The 17362-nt window shown below is 40.6% G+C and overlaps 1 protein-coding gene across 4 annotated transcripts; it reads right to left on the bottom strand.

Moving 5' to 3' along the window:
- Positions 1 to 475: 475 nt before the first annotated feature.
- LOC124134172 (GLIPR1-like protein 1) lies at positions 476 to 16875 on the bottom strand. 4 transcript variants are annotated; one of them, XM_046499071.2, is made up of 7 exons: positions 16669 to 16875; positions 7452 to 7677; positions 6585 to 6714; positions 5298 to 5401; positions 2946 to 3064; positions 1844 to 1938; positions 476 to 1411 (listed from the first exon to the last, which is right to left on the bottom strand). In XM_046499071.2, exons 2-7 carry the CDS (start codon positions 7671 to 7673, stop codon positions 1299 to 1301), a joined length of 783 nt encoding a protein of 260 aa, XP_046355027.2. In that variant the 5' UTR covers positions 7674 to 7677; positions 16669 to 16875; the 3' UTR covers positions 476 to 1298. The 4 variants fall into 4 exon arrangements, with proteins under 4 accessions (XP_046355027.2, XP_046355106.2, XP_046354872.2 ...); XM_046499150.2 differs by lacking the exon at positions 16669 to 16875 and adding an exon at positions 16059 to 16200; XM_046498916.2 differs by lacking the exon at positions 16669 to 16875 and adding an exon at positions 10118 to 10224.
- Positions 16876 to 17362: the final 487 nt, after the last annotated feature.

The following is a 17362-nucleotide window of genomic DNA, read 5'->3' as shown; positions in this document are numbered from 1 at the left end:
ACTCACGGACTCACTCACGGACTCACTCACGGACTCACTCACGGACTCACTCACGGACCCACTCACGGACTCACTCACGGACTCACTCACGGACTCACTCACTCACGGACACACTCACGGACTCACTCACGGACTCACTCACTCACGGACTCACTCACGGACCCACTCACGGACTCACTCACGGACTCAATCACTCACGGACTCACTCACGGACTCACTCACTCACGGACTCACTCACTCATGGACTCACTCACGGACTCACTCACTCACGGACTCACTCACGGACCCACTCACGGACTCACTCACTCACGGACTCACTCACTCACGGACTCACTCACGGACCCACTCACGGACTCACTCACGGACTCACTCACTCACGGACTCACTCACGGACTCACGGACTCACTCACTCACTCACTTCCAATAGGGTATACTGAGCCGAGGGTGTTAGACGTACATTACAGCAACACCAATATTAATTTATATAAAAAGTTTATTTTAAAATGTATAACAGATCATTTATGGCACTGGTGTGGCGTTTAAAATTAAACAAGACGAAATGTTGACAATATGCCATGCGACTTCGTGGCGTTGCAATTATCACATTTGTTCTAAGGAATGTTGAAACAGTAGCTATCTTGTTACACTCGTAGACAGGTACGACATCTCAAAACCATTGGAAGCCTTTGATGAGCAGGTTAAGAGGTTAAGTTTAACTTTGCATGGACATTGTATCAGCCATTAAGTGAAGCTAATGGAATGACCTTGCTCCAAGTCTGTATAGAAGGAAGAACCCCTGAGATTCCGGCTGTCTGGCGTGTCTTGGTAATCTATATCGAAATTATATCCAAGGACGCAATATATGTCCGATACAATTTACATCGAACTGTTAAATATTAATCAAAGGATACATTTGTGCTTTTATGCAGGTCTACCCATGGGTCATACGACCGTTTTGCTTTCGGAAATTGATTCTAAGCATTGTCCTGTGTCTTTTGGCATAGCTCATTCAAATCAGAGAGGTCATCAATATATCACACTCTGCAACCATTATAATATAGACTTGTTTCCGTCTCTCTATGCGCTGCATCATCATTATGATTTGTGACTAATTCTTATAGTGAAGTGTGAAGCCCATTTCTGGTGTCCCCCGCCGTGATATTGCTGGAATATTGCTAAAAGCGGCGTAAAACCATACTCACTCACACTTATAGTGCATTATGTGAATCAGCGGATAGCTAGCAATGTCATGTTCTGGATATGACCATGTAAAGTACATGTTCTCTGATGTTTAACCCCTAGTGTGAGTCGTTTAACCACAACGACAAGAACGCCGTAGCGATGAACAGGAACCACGGGAGATGACGTGACGCTGTCGATGGGGATGGAAAAGGGGCAACCTCTGTTCTGCCTGAAAAATAGAAATCAGTTAACGACACCACAGAGATGATAAAATAGTTTAAACTTGCCGATCTCCAGAAACTAACGCTTTGATTTATCAAAACGTATTACAGACGGACATGAATTATTCTCATAAGAAATGTACTTCAGAAATGTATCGTTATTGAATTAAAGTCAAGCTGTACCAATGTTGAAAAGCTGAATAGCATGTAAATGTTACATACATGCGATGCACTTAGCATTTAAGTAATGGATGCTTTTGATACTGTGAGAGTAAATATTAAAGAAGTGTCGCGATCCGGTCGCAGCAGTTGAACGCGACCCGATCGCGGCCAGATCACGACCAGAATATCCTTCGATCGCGCTCGGATCTAGGTACATATTCCGTCGTCCTTGACGTGTTTGTTTGTTTATTTGTTTGTTAATTAGATTGTTTACTTACTGCAGAGTCCGTCTATACAATACTTGAATCCCTCGGGGCATTTGGAGCAAGCGGGGCCTCCTCTCTTGTAGGGTTGACGTCCAACAATGTTTCCTCTGTAGGGAACACGGAGGGATGGAACGGGTTAGAGAACTTACGTTAAAAGAATATCTTGCAACACTTTATCAACACTTGTTTCGAGTAAGAGTGTTAACGAGAATGTCTTTACGCCACTTTCAGTAATATGCCAACAATGTCACTGCAGGACCTCAAAGTACGGTTTCAGACATTGTACCCATGAGTGGATTCGAACCACGGTCTTGGGCGTGACGAGCTAGCGACTTAACCACTAGGCTATCCTAGCATCCGTGAGCTGTCAAGCCCGAGACCGCCTCACTTGTATTGTAATTTCACTTAATTATGACTAAGATCTTACGTGTGAGTTTCATGTGCAGGATTCCATATCGCTTAACGCGGTCTGTTAAGTTGTAAGGCCTTGTTTAACATACATAACAATTGAAATTATAGTCCATTCTATAGAATATATACTATATTCCTGACTGTAACAATGGAAGCTAGTGTTCCGATGCTGTCCTGGGATAAGACATCGTTGGGTGAACGTGGTCTTCTTTGAGCTTTTATCCACGTTTTTTCAAAACGAATTTTCACACAAGCACACAAGCACACACGCGCACACGCAGGCACAACCCACACATACAAACACACGCACGCACGCACGCACGCTTACACACGCAAGCACACCACACATTTAAAAATACACGCACGCACACACACATACACACGCAAGCACACCACACACACACACACACACACACACACACACACACACACACACACACACACACACATACATACATACATACATACAATCAAAATATTATTCTGAGAAATCATCTCAGTGTCTTGAAAATAAACTTAGTATCTCGATCATTAAACCTTGCAAATTGAATATAACGATATATAGGTATATATGAAAAACTTTCATTTCAGCAATAGACCTCCGTACAAAATGTGGGCTACCAACACATTTACTCATGTCTCGCTTCAACTACATGACCAACATAGGGTCCTTTATGGGACGCTTCTTTCACCACAGACTTACCCAGGCCCGTAGTTGCAGACAACGATATACCCGCCTCCATATTGATCCCAGTCCAGACCTCGTGGGCTAGAGCAATGCCTGATGCCGCATCCCACAGCATAGGACTTCGCCCAAACCACCTGGAAACAACAATTACTTTCACTATCACCTTGATGAAAAGGCTCATATGTGAACAAAGTGAGAGACGGACATCACATTGTTGCTTTGTTTCTCGTAAGAGCCTTGCAATCAAATGGTTTCATGTTCAGTGTTCAGTAACCTACACTTTTAACCTTGTACTGCCCAGTGTTTAGTGTTTTAATTTTATTTATTTTTTTATATTTACATTTCAGTGACCTACACTATTAACTTTTTTTATGTTCAGTGTTCCATGACTCATACTCTTAACTTTGTAATGTTCTGTGTTCAATGACCCATACTCATAACTTTGTAATGTTCTGTGTTCAATGAACCATACTCTTAACTTTGTAATGTTCTGTGTTCAATGACCCATACTCTTAACTTTGTAATGTTCTGTGTTCAATGACTCATACTCTTAACTTTGTAATGTTCTGTGTTCAATGACCCATACTCTTAACTTTGTAATGTTCTGTGTTCAATGACACATACTCTTAACTTTGTTATGTTCTGTGTTCAATGACCCATACTCTTAACTTTGTAATGTTCTGTGTTCAATGACTCATACTCTTAACTATGTAATGTTCTGTGTTCAATGACCCATACTCATAACTTTGTAATGTTCTGTGTTCAATGACCCATACTCTTAACTTTGTAATGTTCTGTGTTCAATGACCCATACTCTTAACTTTGTAATGTTCTGTGTTCAATGACCCATACTCTTAACTTTGTAATGTTCTGTGTTCAATGACCCATACACTTAACTTTGTAATGTTCTGTGTTCAATGACCCATACTCTTAACTTTGTAATGTTCTGTGTTCAATGACCCATACTCTTAACTTTGTAATGTTCTGTGTTCAATGACCCATACTCTTAACTTTGTAATGTTCTGTGTTCAATGACCCATACACTTAACTTTGTAATGTTCTGTGTTCAATAACCCATACACTTAACTTTGTAATGTTCTATGTTCAATGACCCATACACTTATCTATGTAATGTTCTGTGTTCAATGACCCATACTCTTAACTTTGTAATGTTCTGTGTTCAATGACCCATACTCATAACTTTGTAATGTTCTGTGTTCAATGACCCATACTCTTAACTTTGTAATGTTCTGTGTACAATGACCCATACTCTTAACTTTGTAATGTTCTGTGTTCAATGACCCATACTCTTAACTATGTAATGTTCTGTGTTCAATGACCCATACTCTTAACTTTGTAATGTTCTGTGTTCAATGACCCATACTCTTAACTATGTAATGTTCTGTGTTCAATGACCCATACTCTTAACTTTGTAATGTTCTGTGTTCAATGACCCATACTCTTAACTATGTAATGTTCTGTGTTCAATGACCCATACTCTTAACTTTGTGATGTTCTGTGTTCTATGACAAACCGACCCTATCAATTGTTAACAGACCCTATTAATTGCAAACATATCCTATCAATTGTTAACAGACCCTATCAATTGTAAACATATCCTTTCAATTGCAAACAGACCCTATCAAATGTAAACAGACCTTATTAACTGTAAATAGACCCTATTAATTGTAAAAAGACCCTATAATTGTAAACAGACCCTATCAATTGTAAACAGATCCTTTTAATTGCAAACAGACCCCATCAATTGTAAACATATCCTATCAATTGTAAACAGACCCTATCAATTGTAAACAGACCCTATCAATTGTAAACATATCTTATCAATTGTAAACATATCCTATCAATTTTAACATATCCTATCAATTGTAAACAGACCCTATCAATTGTAAACAGACCCCTTTCAATTGTAAACATATCCTATCAATTGTAAACAGACCCTATCAATTGTAAACGGACCCTATCAATTGTAAACATATCCTATCAATTGTTAACAGACCCTATTAATTGTAAACAGACCCAATCAATTGTAAACAGACCCTATCAATTGTAAACAGACCCTATCAATTGTAAACATATCCTATCAATTGTAAACAGACCCTATCAATTGTAAACAGACCCTCTCAATTGTAAACATATCCTATCAATTGTTAACAGACCCTATTAATTGTAAACAGACCCAATCAATTGTAAACAGACCCTATTAATTGCAATAAGCCTCACATCGTGGTATTGGAACGAACTGGTTCATCGGAGATTTCTTCACGGTTCGTTTATCCGGCCTACGTTAGATACAGACATTTTTTTACAGAAAGCGAACAGTGCGTATTATCGAGGTTAATTGTGTACCTGGGTGTAGTGACCACAGACTTTTGAGCAATATCCGCTGGAAAACGTGTAATACTTGACCTCGTCCGCCCAGTTCCCTATTGCCTTTTCAGCTGAAGGTAGATCTGTAACCATAGCAACGTGGGTTGTCATTAATAATTGTATATTTAAGTTAGGTCACGGAATCAGCTTAATGTGTGAAGAAATCCGAAGGAGCACAGATCTCAGACGATTACCACTTTGGTGAAACCCATGAGCACAGGCATGGTGCTGACAAAACATGGCTGATAATCAGGGCGAATCTGAGATGATGATGATGATGATGATGATGATGATGATGATGATGATGATGATGACGACGACGATGATAATCGCTTATATGGCGCTGTACTCCATGCATAAGCATGCTCTTAGCGCATTTTTACCCCGGTCAGTGGATCAGTGTGCACTCAACATTCATTCTCAGCTCCCTGGGGAGATTCCAACCAAACATCGGATTCTGGTAACTAAGGGGCACACTCTACACAACGAATTATATCGCATAAAACAACGTGTTTACCCGTGCCCCTTATTTTAATACGACTACACACATAAAATGAATTATATCTGGTTACTATGTATAATTATGCCAAGAGGAAGTGAAGCTAACGGAGCTCCCTGAAAGCATTGACAGGCAAAAAAGGTCCCCACGACAAGATGCTTTTTTAGAAAGCCGCCTAATGAAGACAGGTGGTCATAATGTATCACCTGCTTACTGAGTCATTGTGCCCACATGGATCGTGATGTTGCTCTTGTTATCGACGACTGGTTGATATATGGCTGGGATATTTCTTACTGCGGTGTAAAAACATTCACGCACTCAAATATCGATTTATATTGACCTACCTTATTTATCAAACTTACGGTACAGGAATTTTCGTAACATCATTATTCGTTTTAGACTTGGCCTGAATGACCTAAAAATTAACACAGGGAGATTTTCATCTATTGAGAAGTCCCTAAGGTCATGCCCATTCTGTGACATTGTTGTCGAAGATGGATACCATTTTATGTTTATTTGCCCTATATACGAAAATCTAAGAAACAAGTACTTACCGCGATGGTCTTTATCTCATTTTAATGCTATAACATTGTCTTGCAAGGATCTTCCAATACAACATCTACTGGCACTGTACGTACATCATGTGTTTTTGTTACGAAGTGAATTGTTACCTTGACTTTGTATCTTATAAAATATATTATGTAACTCCGTTGTATATGGGCCTGTGGCCTTTTATACAATAATGAATTGAATTGAAATTGAATTACCTGTTGCAGCATATAGGTTCTCTCCTATATAGTCAAACTGAGGTAGAATGTTCTTGCGGGATTTGCTATGTTCCCACACGCACCTGTCTGCCCATCCCTGGGCCATCTGGACCAGGCTCTCGTCCCAAACCTGGGTAACACCACAGCTCATGTATAAACCCATACACGCTCGTATATAGGAAATAAGACCAGTATAAGTATATCAAGCTACATCTAGCTCATGCAACAAACCGCATCAATATTGATGAAGCAAGCATCAGTACAGAAGCTTGTTTGTTTGTTTGTTGTTTAACGCCGCACTTAGCAATATTCCAGCTATATAACGGTGGTCTGTAAATAATTGAGTCCGGACCAGACAATCCAGTGATTGGCATCATTAGCATCGATCCACCAAACAAGTCAGCGAGCCTGACCACCCGATCCCGTTAGTTGCCTCTTACAACAAGCATAGTCGCCCCTTACGGCAAGCATGGGTTGCTGAAGACCTATTCTAACCCGGATCATCTTCACGTGCCCAGTACAGAAGTAGCATTCCGCGTTAGTATATATGCAGCCAATATCAGTATAGATTTTACAAATTGCCTCATAGGCAAAACATCTACCTGTTCAACAAGCATAGAAACCCGTAAAGAACTACCTTCCACCCAACGTGAAAATATACCCTTGTCAATCCCGATATCTTACTTTAAATAGGCCGTAAGGTATTCATAACCACAGGTGATTTAGTCATCGCCAATGATATCAACCCCTTCACCTTAAACTAATCCCGTTTAGGGGGAAACCGTTAACCGACCATTGTCAATATTAACCCTTGTAGGCCAATCTATAGAAGTACGAGAGCCGCGCGGGTTACCTCCCTTCCCTCACCATGAGCGTCATGTCCGTGGCCCGCACCTTCCTCCTGTAGCGGTTGTGCAGGTCTACAATGGCCATCTTCTCGTCCAAGTCGAACCCACGTTTATCAGGTCTGTTTCTCTTGCTTCTGAATAGTGTGTCCCATCTCTGCTCTGGGACGTCAACTACATCTCCGACGCACATCACGCCGACTACACACGTCAGGACGACAACGATGAGCACTAGTGTTGCCATCCCCCTGCAAATACATACATTGACTGATTTATGATTATAACAGTACTGAGAATCTGACCGGAATTGTTTTTTTGAGCAAAAGATATTTTACCTCTACCAGCTTATGTTAATTTGTTTATTTCCAAATTTCACGCATCAGCGACAAAAATGATTATGTCCGATGCAGTTCCCTATTTTGATGGGTTTTTTAGGTGATAAATTGACTTGCCTTTTCGTGTGTTTGTCCCAACGGTCGGACAGGAAAGTCTCACCTTTTTAAAAACACCTGGTATCATCATTCTGTGATAGTGATTCATAAACACGTGCTTATGCTTTTGTGGGAATCGCACATCTGCTTTTATTAACATATCGGCATAATCTTTTTCTTGGTCTTGCTCATGAACATGAGATCAGTCGGGTAGCCTAGTGGTTAAAGCGTTCGCTCGTCACGCCGAAGACCCGGGTTCGATTCCGGACATGGGTACAATGCGTGAAGACCATTTCATGTGTCCGCCGCCTTGCTATTGCTGGAATATTGCTAAAAGCGGCGTAAATCCATACTCACTCTGTCCTCACTCACTCAAAAACTTGAAATCAACGACCAATCAAAATGCTGCTTCTGAACGCGAGTACAGATCTACATTCAAAATCACGACTTGATTCCAAGTCCAAGCATGCCCTCGATACAGTTGATCTAATCTGAAAAATGTTGTTATTATTGAAGTTTTAGCGTTTAAAGATGTTTTCCTGGGTGAAGAGTATACGGCGACAGCTGGAGGGAAATCCTTTCCCTTCAAAATGTGTCGGTTGTATTAGACATGGCATGCACATGTCGAGTGCTGATGATATCGCCTTTAACCGTGAAAGAGCGGTGTGATTTAGCCTTGTGTGATTCCAGTCAACATACGAAGCTGCGGTGGAGACTGTGTCCAGGGTTTGTAGTCATAATGGAATGGGGATATAACACACTGGATGGTCGAGGATGTTGGGTATAGTTTAACGCCGTTTTTAACAATATCCGACAGCGTAACGACGATTGACGTTGTATCCGTGTGGGACAAGGGCAGGGGAGGTAACTCACTAACTGACTATAAAAGTCCAGTGGAAAGAAGATGATGTGAGGTAAAGAACCCGGATCTTCGCTTGGGGCGCACGAGCGCCTTAACCACCAGACCACCCCCATCTGTTATGTAATGAGACAGAGAATAAGTTGGCATGGTCAGCAGACATCGGGGTGACACACTAGGCCAGCCAACTATATATGGAGTAACTGTTCCTCTCCATTAAGCTGTGCGGAGTTGCGTCCCTTGGACTCTCCAGAAATCTGTGATCGCGGGTTCGCCCCGATTATGTTTCTAGGTTTGTCAGTGCTTGCTCGTGGGATGAATCAAGGTAGTAACCGTCTGAGACCTGCACCTCCAATATTAAACCGACACGTCGTGATATAACTGAAATGCTGTTCAAAGCAGTGTAACTCCATCTCAATCACTCATTCACTCACTCACTCCGTTAAATCTTGTACACGTTCACTCCCTGGTGATTCCGGGTTAGACTAGGCCCTCAGAAACTAGTCCACGTAATGGATAGGGCGGTCAGACCCGGTGACGCGTATAATTGCGTGTCATAATATCAGACCGCCTCCGTGGTCTAGTGGTAGAGCGTCCGCCCGGAGAGCCGAAGGTCCGGGGTTCGGTCCCCGGCCGCGTCACACCAAAAGACGTTAAAAGATGGTACTTGTTGTTACGCTCGGCATTAGGGGCTAAAACAAGGACTGGTCGGCTTGGAGTCAGTATACTGTGTCTGAGTGGGGTATTCATGATAAAATGCGGCATGGTATCTCAGTGGGCTAGCACTATAAATCGGCATCAGCCACACACACACACACACGTCGCAATATCAGTGCAATAATCTTGGACGCGACGTTGAACCCAATTTCACATCACCTCACTTCATAATATCAATAACTGGCATGGCTTGTCCGGTCGATAATCGAATATTTACATATGACGTAAAACAACAAAGACATACATGCTGACCATAGGTCTAGAAGGGTGGTATTATCAACGTCGTCAGTGGTAAGGGTATTAATGAATATAGGATGATGATTTGTTTCATTTGTTTCAAATTGTATTTTTGACACACACACACACACACCGAGGGATGTATACTCACGTCACTGTCAACCTGTCAACCTGTCAACCTGGGGGTTAAACTCCCGGGTGATGCTCCAAACTATCTTCCGTGTTCCATACGTCACTTGTACATAGCCATTAAGATCTCATGTTAGATCGTATTTGATTATATAAACAGTTCTGTTTATCCCTGCACACTGGCGATTATATATCCGTGTCTGTATTTGCACACAATGTTATCGACAACACGCCCATATGTACCAGGCATCTAATTACAAACCCGGAAATGGTTGAGAGGTGTTCATCACATGAGTTTGACTGCATGTGACTTACATGAAAAAAATATCTCTATAATTACACCACAGCTTCTGTTTCTCTAGGATAATGACTCCGACATGTTGTCAGCTGGGATCTCGTCTTCTCGTCTATATGTGTTTACATGTAGATGTATGTGTGACTAATTAGCTTCCAGTCACCGGAAACCTAGGATACAGGACAATAGTTACAACGCAGTGACGTGTATCAAGTAGAGGTCGGTGGGAAGGGAGTGTGTGTGTGTGTGTGTGTGTGTGTGTGTGTGTGTGTGGGGGGGGGGGGGGGGGGGGGGGGGGGGGGGAGGTATATTTGATTTATATACGCTGTGAATCAGGGGTATATCCATTGTGCAGCCTGCTGGTTGTGTGACAATGTGCCCTGACAGAATATCTAGATTCTCGTTCAGTTAATAACGGGTTTGTTCTGACACCAAGTTGAAATTTTACAGGCCGCCGTGATAGAGCTGGATTGAGTTGACAGCGGCGTAAATTCACATTCACTCACTAACCGGGAGATATATAGAATACTAAACGAGCTCCCGTGTAATACTAATTTATGAAACGAGTGAATAGTTGTGGTATCTGACGAGCGAAAGCGAGATCAGATATCACAACTATCACGAGTTTCATAAAATTGGTTTTACACGGGAGCGAGTTTAGTATTTTATTTATTACTTGCCATTTATAACGTTTTTAGAATTTTACTGTTGGGTATGAACAGGCTGACACCTACACGATCCACGGCATAGTCCAATTGAGTTTAACAGAATAATACTTTAAACACGTAGTTGAAACGTATGAATTTAATACCATACAACGGCCCACCTTTAGAATTCAGGTGTCCGTTCAACAAAATTATCGTAGGGCTAAGACTATCGCAACTCACATACTTTAACTTAGCCTAACGACTGTCGTTGCGCTATAATACGATCGCCTTGTGGAACGGGCCTTGCACCTCAAAGTTTACAATCACGTCACAATACCCGATGACGTAAATTGTGGAATTTTGTTGCAAGATCCATCGGCGAAACAATGCCATGTGACGTCAGCCTAGAAACAAAGTTGCTGGGGTCATCGAGTGTGCATAAGCTCCTCTCAGTGATCTATCAACTCTACACGCAATGTCGTTGAATAAGCCAAGGGATGTTGAGAGCTTTCAATATTTGTTCGTGAAACGTGTTCCGAGAGTACATAAGCACGCGTTTTGGTATTACACAATGTGTAATACAGCTGTACGTTTATTAAACGGGTGATCTCTTCATAGTCAGTTGGCCAGGGGTGAAAAACAAGATTTTCGTTCCCACATTTTCCTGTATACCTTAAACCTTTTCTATTGCATAAAGCAGGTATCTGTACACAATTTTCATTGGGTAGTAAGATTGCAAGTGTGTGCAGGAATATTCAGGGGGTCAAAATTGCATAAATTGAAGGAAAAATGCATAATTTGACGAAATTGGCTGTAACAATTTTATTAAGTCATTAAACTATCCAAATTATGTCTTTTATTACAGGTAATATGTTCGGATATCTGAATTAGACAAACATTTTGTTTTATTTAACTGTTATTCTAATTCTCAGTGGGAACATTGGTAAAAATCATGTTGTTTTACTTCATTTTCAAATCTTGTGAGTAGGTAAAACACTAATTCCATTGAATTGTGACAATAAAACCACTATAACTGGGTATTAAAATCTGCCTTAACCATTGTACTATCCTATACAAAAAACAAAATGAAAATATATTACATAGGGGTTGAGATATTGTATACAATGTTACCCCAATCCCCCAAAACCAATTTTGACGAAAATTGCTTATTGAGATATGGTGGTAGATGATGTTGCTGTAGTGGATGAGGGGGATAATTGCAACTATGCTTAAAAACACAAAAATAGTAAACACATAAAGAAAAATGATGTTTCAAGTTTTTCTGTGTGCATTTATGGTGGCCATCTTGAATTTCAAGATGGCTGCCATTTTGACCTGTTTTCAAAATCAAGATCTTATATAGTTCTTCAACATGGTCATGTAATATATCATATGAAAGATTTTTACATTGTCTTTTCAATGATGTACATTATTCACTGACTCCTGTGGTAAATTGACCCCAAACAATGAAAAAAGGAAATATTGAAATCCAATTTCTCTCATGTCTTCAACCCATACCCAAATTTAGATATTAATTGAAATGGACATATTTTCATTCAAAATTGTAGATATACTGCACTTTAGTTCTTCAACACGGTCATGTAATATATCATATGAAAGCTTTATTACATTGTCTTTTCACTGACTTCTGTGGTAATCCCCCAATAATATAACAAATGATATATTGAAAGCTAATTTCTCTGGCAACACTAACCAACCTCCAAAGTCGTATTTTAATAAAATGGACATTGTTTCACTCAAAAATGTAGATATACTGCACTTTTGTCTGAACATTTCACTAGTTTATCGTTTGAGTGAAAAAAACATGAGAATACTTGTAGTATTATGAAGTATTAAAAATTAAATCACAGAGTCAAGGGCTGTGAAATAATGTCATCTCTAGTCACCGTCAGAGTCCATCTCTTCTGGAAAGGTAGGTAAGTTGTTCTGTTTAGGCATGACATAGCACAACTGCATCCAAGGGAACATACCATTTGTTCTTGGCGCTACACCTGGATGAGGAGCATCTGCCTGTTGTGCATTTACAGGTGAGCAATTCTAGACACAGTGCTGGCATTCGTTTCTGGGTCATTGGGGTGGGTTCTATGACATCCTCAGTAGAAGACCGCCTATTCTCTTCTGGTGGTGGAATGTCAGCCTTTCCTTTGTGTGCAGAACACCACGTGATGCACTGATGCTGACATCTGAGTAGAGGTTGTGTGGTGGGAGTTCCTCTAGGTCTCCAACTCTGTGGAACATGTCAGCTGTAAGTGTATTAAAATTAGTGCTAGATGCAGTCGATGCTGGATTGTACACTTTGACGACAAATGTTTCTGTCTTTTTCATGTTGATGGCACCAGTTTCTTCTGTTGGTTGCAACAAATCTGGTTGTGCGATAAATATGTTCCAGGTCGACTTCTTGCCATAACCACTGAACTGGCTTGTTGTGTCACAACCATGACCGCATGGAATGCTGGTAGAGTTGCTACAACATCTTGAGTGAGAGATTGATGTACATCATGAACTTGTATGAATAGAGGGTCCTTTGCAGTACCTGCACCCATCTATATCTGATTTGGTAGATTTGGTATTGCTGCAGATTGATCTAAGGAAGATATTACATCATCATGGTATGAATCGAGGTGACAAGCTTTTGTCAGAGTTCATTGACAATCGATTGGCGGATAATGCTTAGAGTATTCATGACAAAATATCAGAAAATATTTCCAACAGTACATGTTCCGCACTGTACACCATGCAGGTATCAAAGAAGTCAACTCAAACCTATACCTTTAAGCAAGGAAGAAAACTTTTCAGAAGGTTGCTGAGTGCCACCAACAGTGAAAGAGAAGTAAACGTACCACATCTTCTAACACATGAGCTGTCCCAGACCCCACCTTCCCTGGCAACAACAGATGGCCTGCTTTGTACAACAAAGCTGCATTATCACATTTGCTAGCAGATTCTCATGCTACCATCAACTGATGACACAACATGCATTGTTATCTCTGGCATGGCTCTTGTACAGGCTATAGGCAAACCAAGCAAAGCTAGGACCTTTGGAGATTTCGCTGATGTTTTCAATTGGAATGTGCTGAAGAACTTCAGTGAAACTTGTACTTAAGTCGATGATGGCTTTGACCAATATGTTGCAAAGTCAGTAAAATCTGCAACTCGGACAAAAAGAGGTGATCGATCAAAGAAAATTTGAAGAATAATAGATAAATGAGACATCCTTCTGCTGGCTTCATTGTCCAGTTTTATTGAAATGAACAAGCAAAATTTGATACAATTCTTGACCACAGAATTGCACACATAGGCACAGCATCTCCATCATAATCATCAAATCATCATCATTGCAGGTGGATTAAGCAGCCCAGATACAGCAGTATCTTCCACAGATCAGTCTGAAGCAATGCCAAATCTACTGTCAACACATAAAGAGGCAGCTACACGAATGATGATCAATGTCATGGATGCCTCCTGCAATGGATACGACCACAGAGTCATTCACAGCCGAAACACTGATGTGTTAGTACAGCTGAAACATAAACATCGGTTTTCTGCTCAGATATGAATGGGTGCATATCAGTTGATGATTTACATCAATCTCTCATTCTCTCAGATGTTGAAGCAGCTCTACCATCATTCCATGCGGTCACAGGTTGTGGACCTGGAACATATTTATCACACAACCATATTTGTTGCAACCAACAGAAGAAACTGGTGTCTTCAACATGAAAGAGACAGACTCACTTGTCATCAAAGTGTACAATCCAGCATCGACTGCAACTAGCATTAATACACTTACAGCTGACATGTTCCACAGAGTTGGAGACCTAGAGGAACTCCCACCACACAACCTCTACTCAGATGTCAGCACCAGTGCATCACATGGTGTTCTGCACACAAAGGAAAGGCTGACATTCCACCACCAGAAGGGTATAGGTGGACAAACGATGTCATAGAACCCACCCCAATGACCCAGGAATGATTGCCAGCACTGTGTCTAGAATTGCTCACCTGCAAATGCACAACAGGCAGATGCTCCTCAATCAGGTGTAGCTGCGCCAAGAACATCATGGGATGTTCCCTTGGATGCAGTTGTGCTATGTATAATGCCTAAACAGAAACAATTTAAATTACCTACCTCTCTGACGGTGACTAGAGATGACATTATTTCACATTTTATTTTTAATACTTCATAATACTACAAGTATTCTCATGTTTGTTTCTTACCTCAAATTATAAACTAGTGAAATGCTCAGACAAAAGTGCTGTATATCTACAATTTTGAGTGAAAATATGTCCATTTTAATTGAAATCTAAATTTGGGTATGGTTTGAAGTCGTTAGCTTTCAATGCTTCCTTTTTTCATTGTTGGGGATCAATTTACCACAGGAGTCAGTGAATAGTGTACATCATTGAAAAGACAATGTAAAATTCTTTCATATGATATATTACATGACCATGTTGAAGAACTATATAAGATCTTGATTTTGAAAACAGGTCAAAATGGCAGCCATCTTGAAATTCAAGATGGCCACCATAAATGCACACAGAAAAACTTGAAACATCATTTTTCTTTATGAGTTTACTATTTTTGTGTTTTTAAGCATTGTTGAAATTATCCCACTCATCCACTACAACAACATCATCCACCACCATATCTCAATAAGCAATTTTCGTCAAAATTGGTTTTGGGGGATTGGGGTAACATTGTATACAATATCTCAACCCCTATGTAATATATTTTCATTTTGTTTTTTGTATAGGATAGTACAATGGTTAAGGCAGATTTTAATACCCAGTTATAGTGGTTTTATTGTCACAATTCAATGGAATTAGTGTTTTACCTACTCACAAGATTTGAAAATGAAGTAAAACAACATGATTTTTACCAATGTTTCCAGTGAGAATTAGAATAACAGTTAAATAAAACAAAATGTTTGCCTAATTCAGATAACCGAACATATTACCTGTAATCAAAGACATAATTTGGATAGTTTAATGACTTAATAACATTGTTACAGCCAATTTCGTCAAATTATGCATTTTTCCTTCAATTTATGCAATTTTGACCCCCTGAAAATTCCTGCACACACTTGCAAGCTTACTACCCAATGAAAGTTGTGTACAGATACCTGCTTTATGCAATAGAAAAGGTTTAAGGTATACAGGAAAATGTGGGAACGAAAATCTAAACTAAGCCTCTTTTCCGCTGGTGGCCAACTGACTATCACGGGCAAGTAATAAATTATATATAATAATTTTTATGCATATAGAGCCTCTACCACCAACCAAAAACACCTACCTGTTCAACACGCATGGGCACCCGTAATGAACAACCTTCCCTCCACAGATACCCTTGTCAATCAGGGTGTCATACTTTATGTAGATCGTAAGGTATTCATAACTCACGTGGAATTGATACGGTCCAGTGAGTTTTGTTTATGCTATGAAAATGTCACGTGACCTTGTTGATTTCCACGCTTCGTTGACACTGAAATGTGGAACGGGAGTTCGCCCAGGTTGATCACGGCGGGCAATATCCGATATTGACATGCGTTACCACATACCCTTTGTCGCGAATTTCAAAAGGTGTCGTGACTGTTTTATGTGACATATAGAAGTAATGATGACTGAGTACGAAAGCTGGATTTGTTAAAGTTGGGTACAAAATTAATGTTATACTGACGCCATGTTTGATATATGTACATCGAGTGCATTATATATACGAGTCGATCTAATTTCAGTTTCACAATACTCGACGACACACAACCCCACACAGGGCTTATTCAGTGATGTGACCAACAGCCATCGTGACTAGGGTTGCTTTTGTCAAAGAACGTAATAATCCACCGCTTTACTCTACGCCCATGCCTCATTATAACGTTGTCACGTACTAATTAACACGTACTCACCTGCGGTTCAGTCACACAGCCGAATCCGAGCAAAGAAGACATATATTAGAGGATGCTTAAATAATTTTACTCTATATGTTCTTAAGCATTAAGTAAACATCCCAGCGTGGTATCTCCACCTGCCGTGTGAATAGTGTGAATAGAGTCCTTCTCACAATGCCTGGGTCACCTCGCTCACCATCCCGAGCGCTGGCGCTGTTACTGTCAATGGGATTCCCCCAGTATGACTCAGTGGGGTATCATGAGGATATTCGACCCCACTAGCAGCGGTGTCTAGCCGGGAGAGCCACAGTTCAGAAATGGCTATTGCCGGTAGAGCCACATTTTCAGCTGAGAGCATTTCACCTATTCTAGCGGGTAATTAATTAATCCGATTACCGATACCTTTAAATGAGTGTCCCACATTTAAATTACATCCTCATCTTCACTACAGACAAGAACATTGAACATTTCCCGGGACATTAGTTAGAGGGTGTTTCTTTCACTTCACCCAATGTATCTGGAGGAGGGTGCAGAAAGAAGGTCTGGTGATGGACTATAAGGAAGATAAGGAGGTGAAGAAGCTGGTGAGAAGAGTTGCTGCCCTCCCTCTAGTACCTAGAATCACAAAGCATGTTTTGACAGCATAGCCGCGAGAGCCACATTATACACTCACGCAACCATAACCATTGCCGCGAGAGCCACATGTACTTGG

This window comes from Haliotis rufescens, unplaced genomic scaffold, assembly GCF_023055435.1.
Source record: "Haliotis rufescens isolate VD_foot unplaced genomic scaffold, xgHalRufe1.0.p SCAF_17, whole genome shotgun sequence".
Lineage (NCBI taxonomy): Eukaryota > Metazoa > Mollusca > Gastropoda > Lepetellida > Haliotidae > Haliotis > Haliotis rufescens.
Note: the sequence above shows the minus strand (reverse complement) of the source record. Positions and strands in the feature narration are given on the sequence as shown.

Coding starts and splice junctions, on each gene's coding strand:
- LOC124134172 (XM_046498916.2), bottom strand. Junction 5,402..6,584: donor GAACCTATATGCTGCAACAG/GTAATTCAATTT, acceptor CTATGGTTACAG/ATCTACCTTCAGCTGAAAAG. Junction 1,939..2,945: donor GTCTGCAACTACGGGCCTGG/GTAAGTCTGTGG, acceptor TGTTCCCTACAG/AGGAAACATTGTTGGACGTC.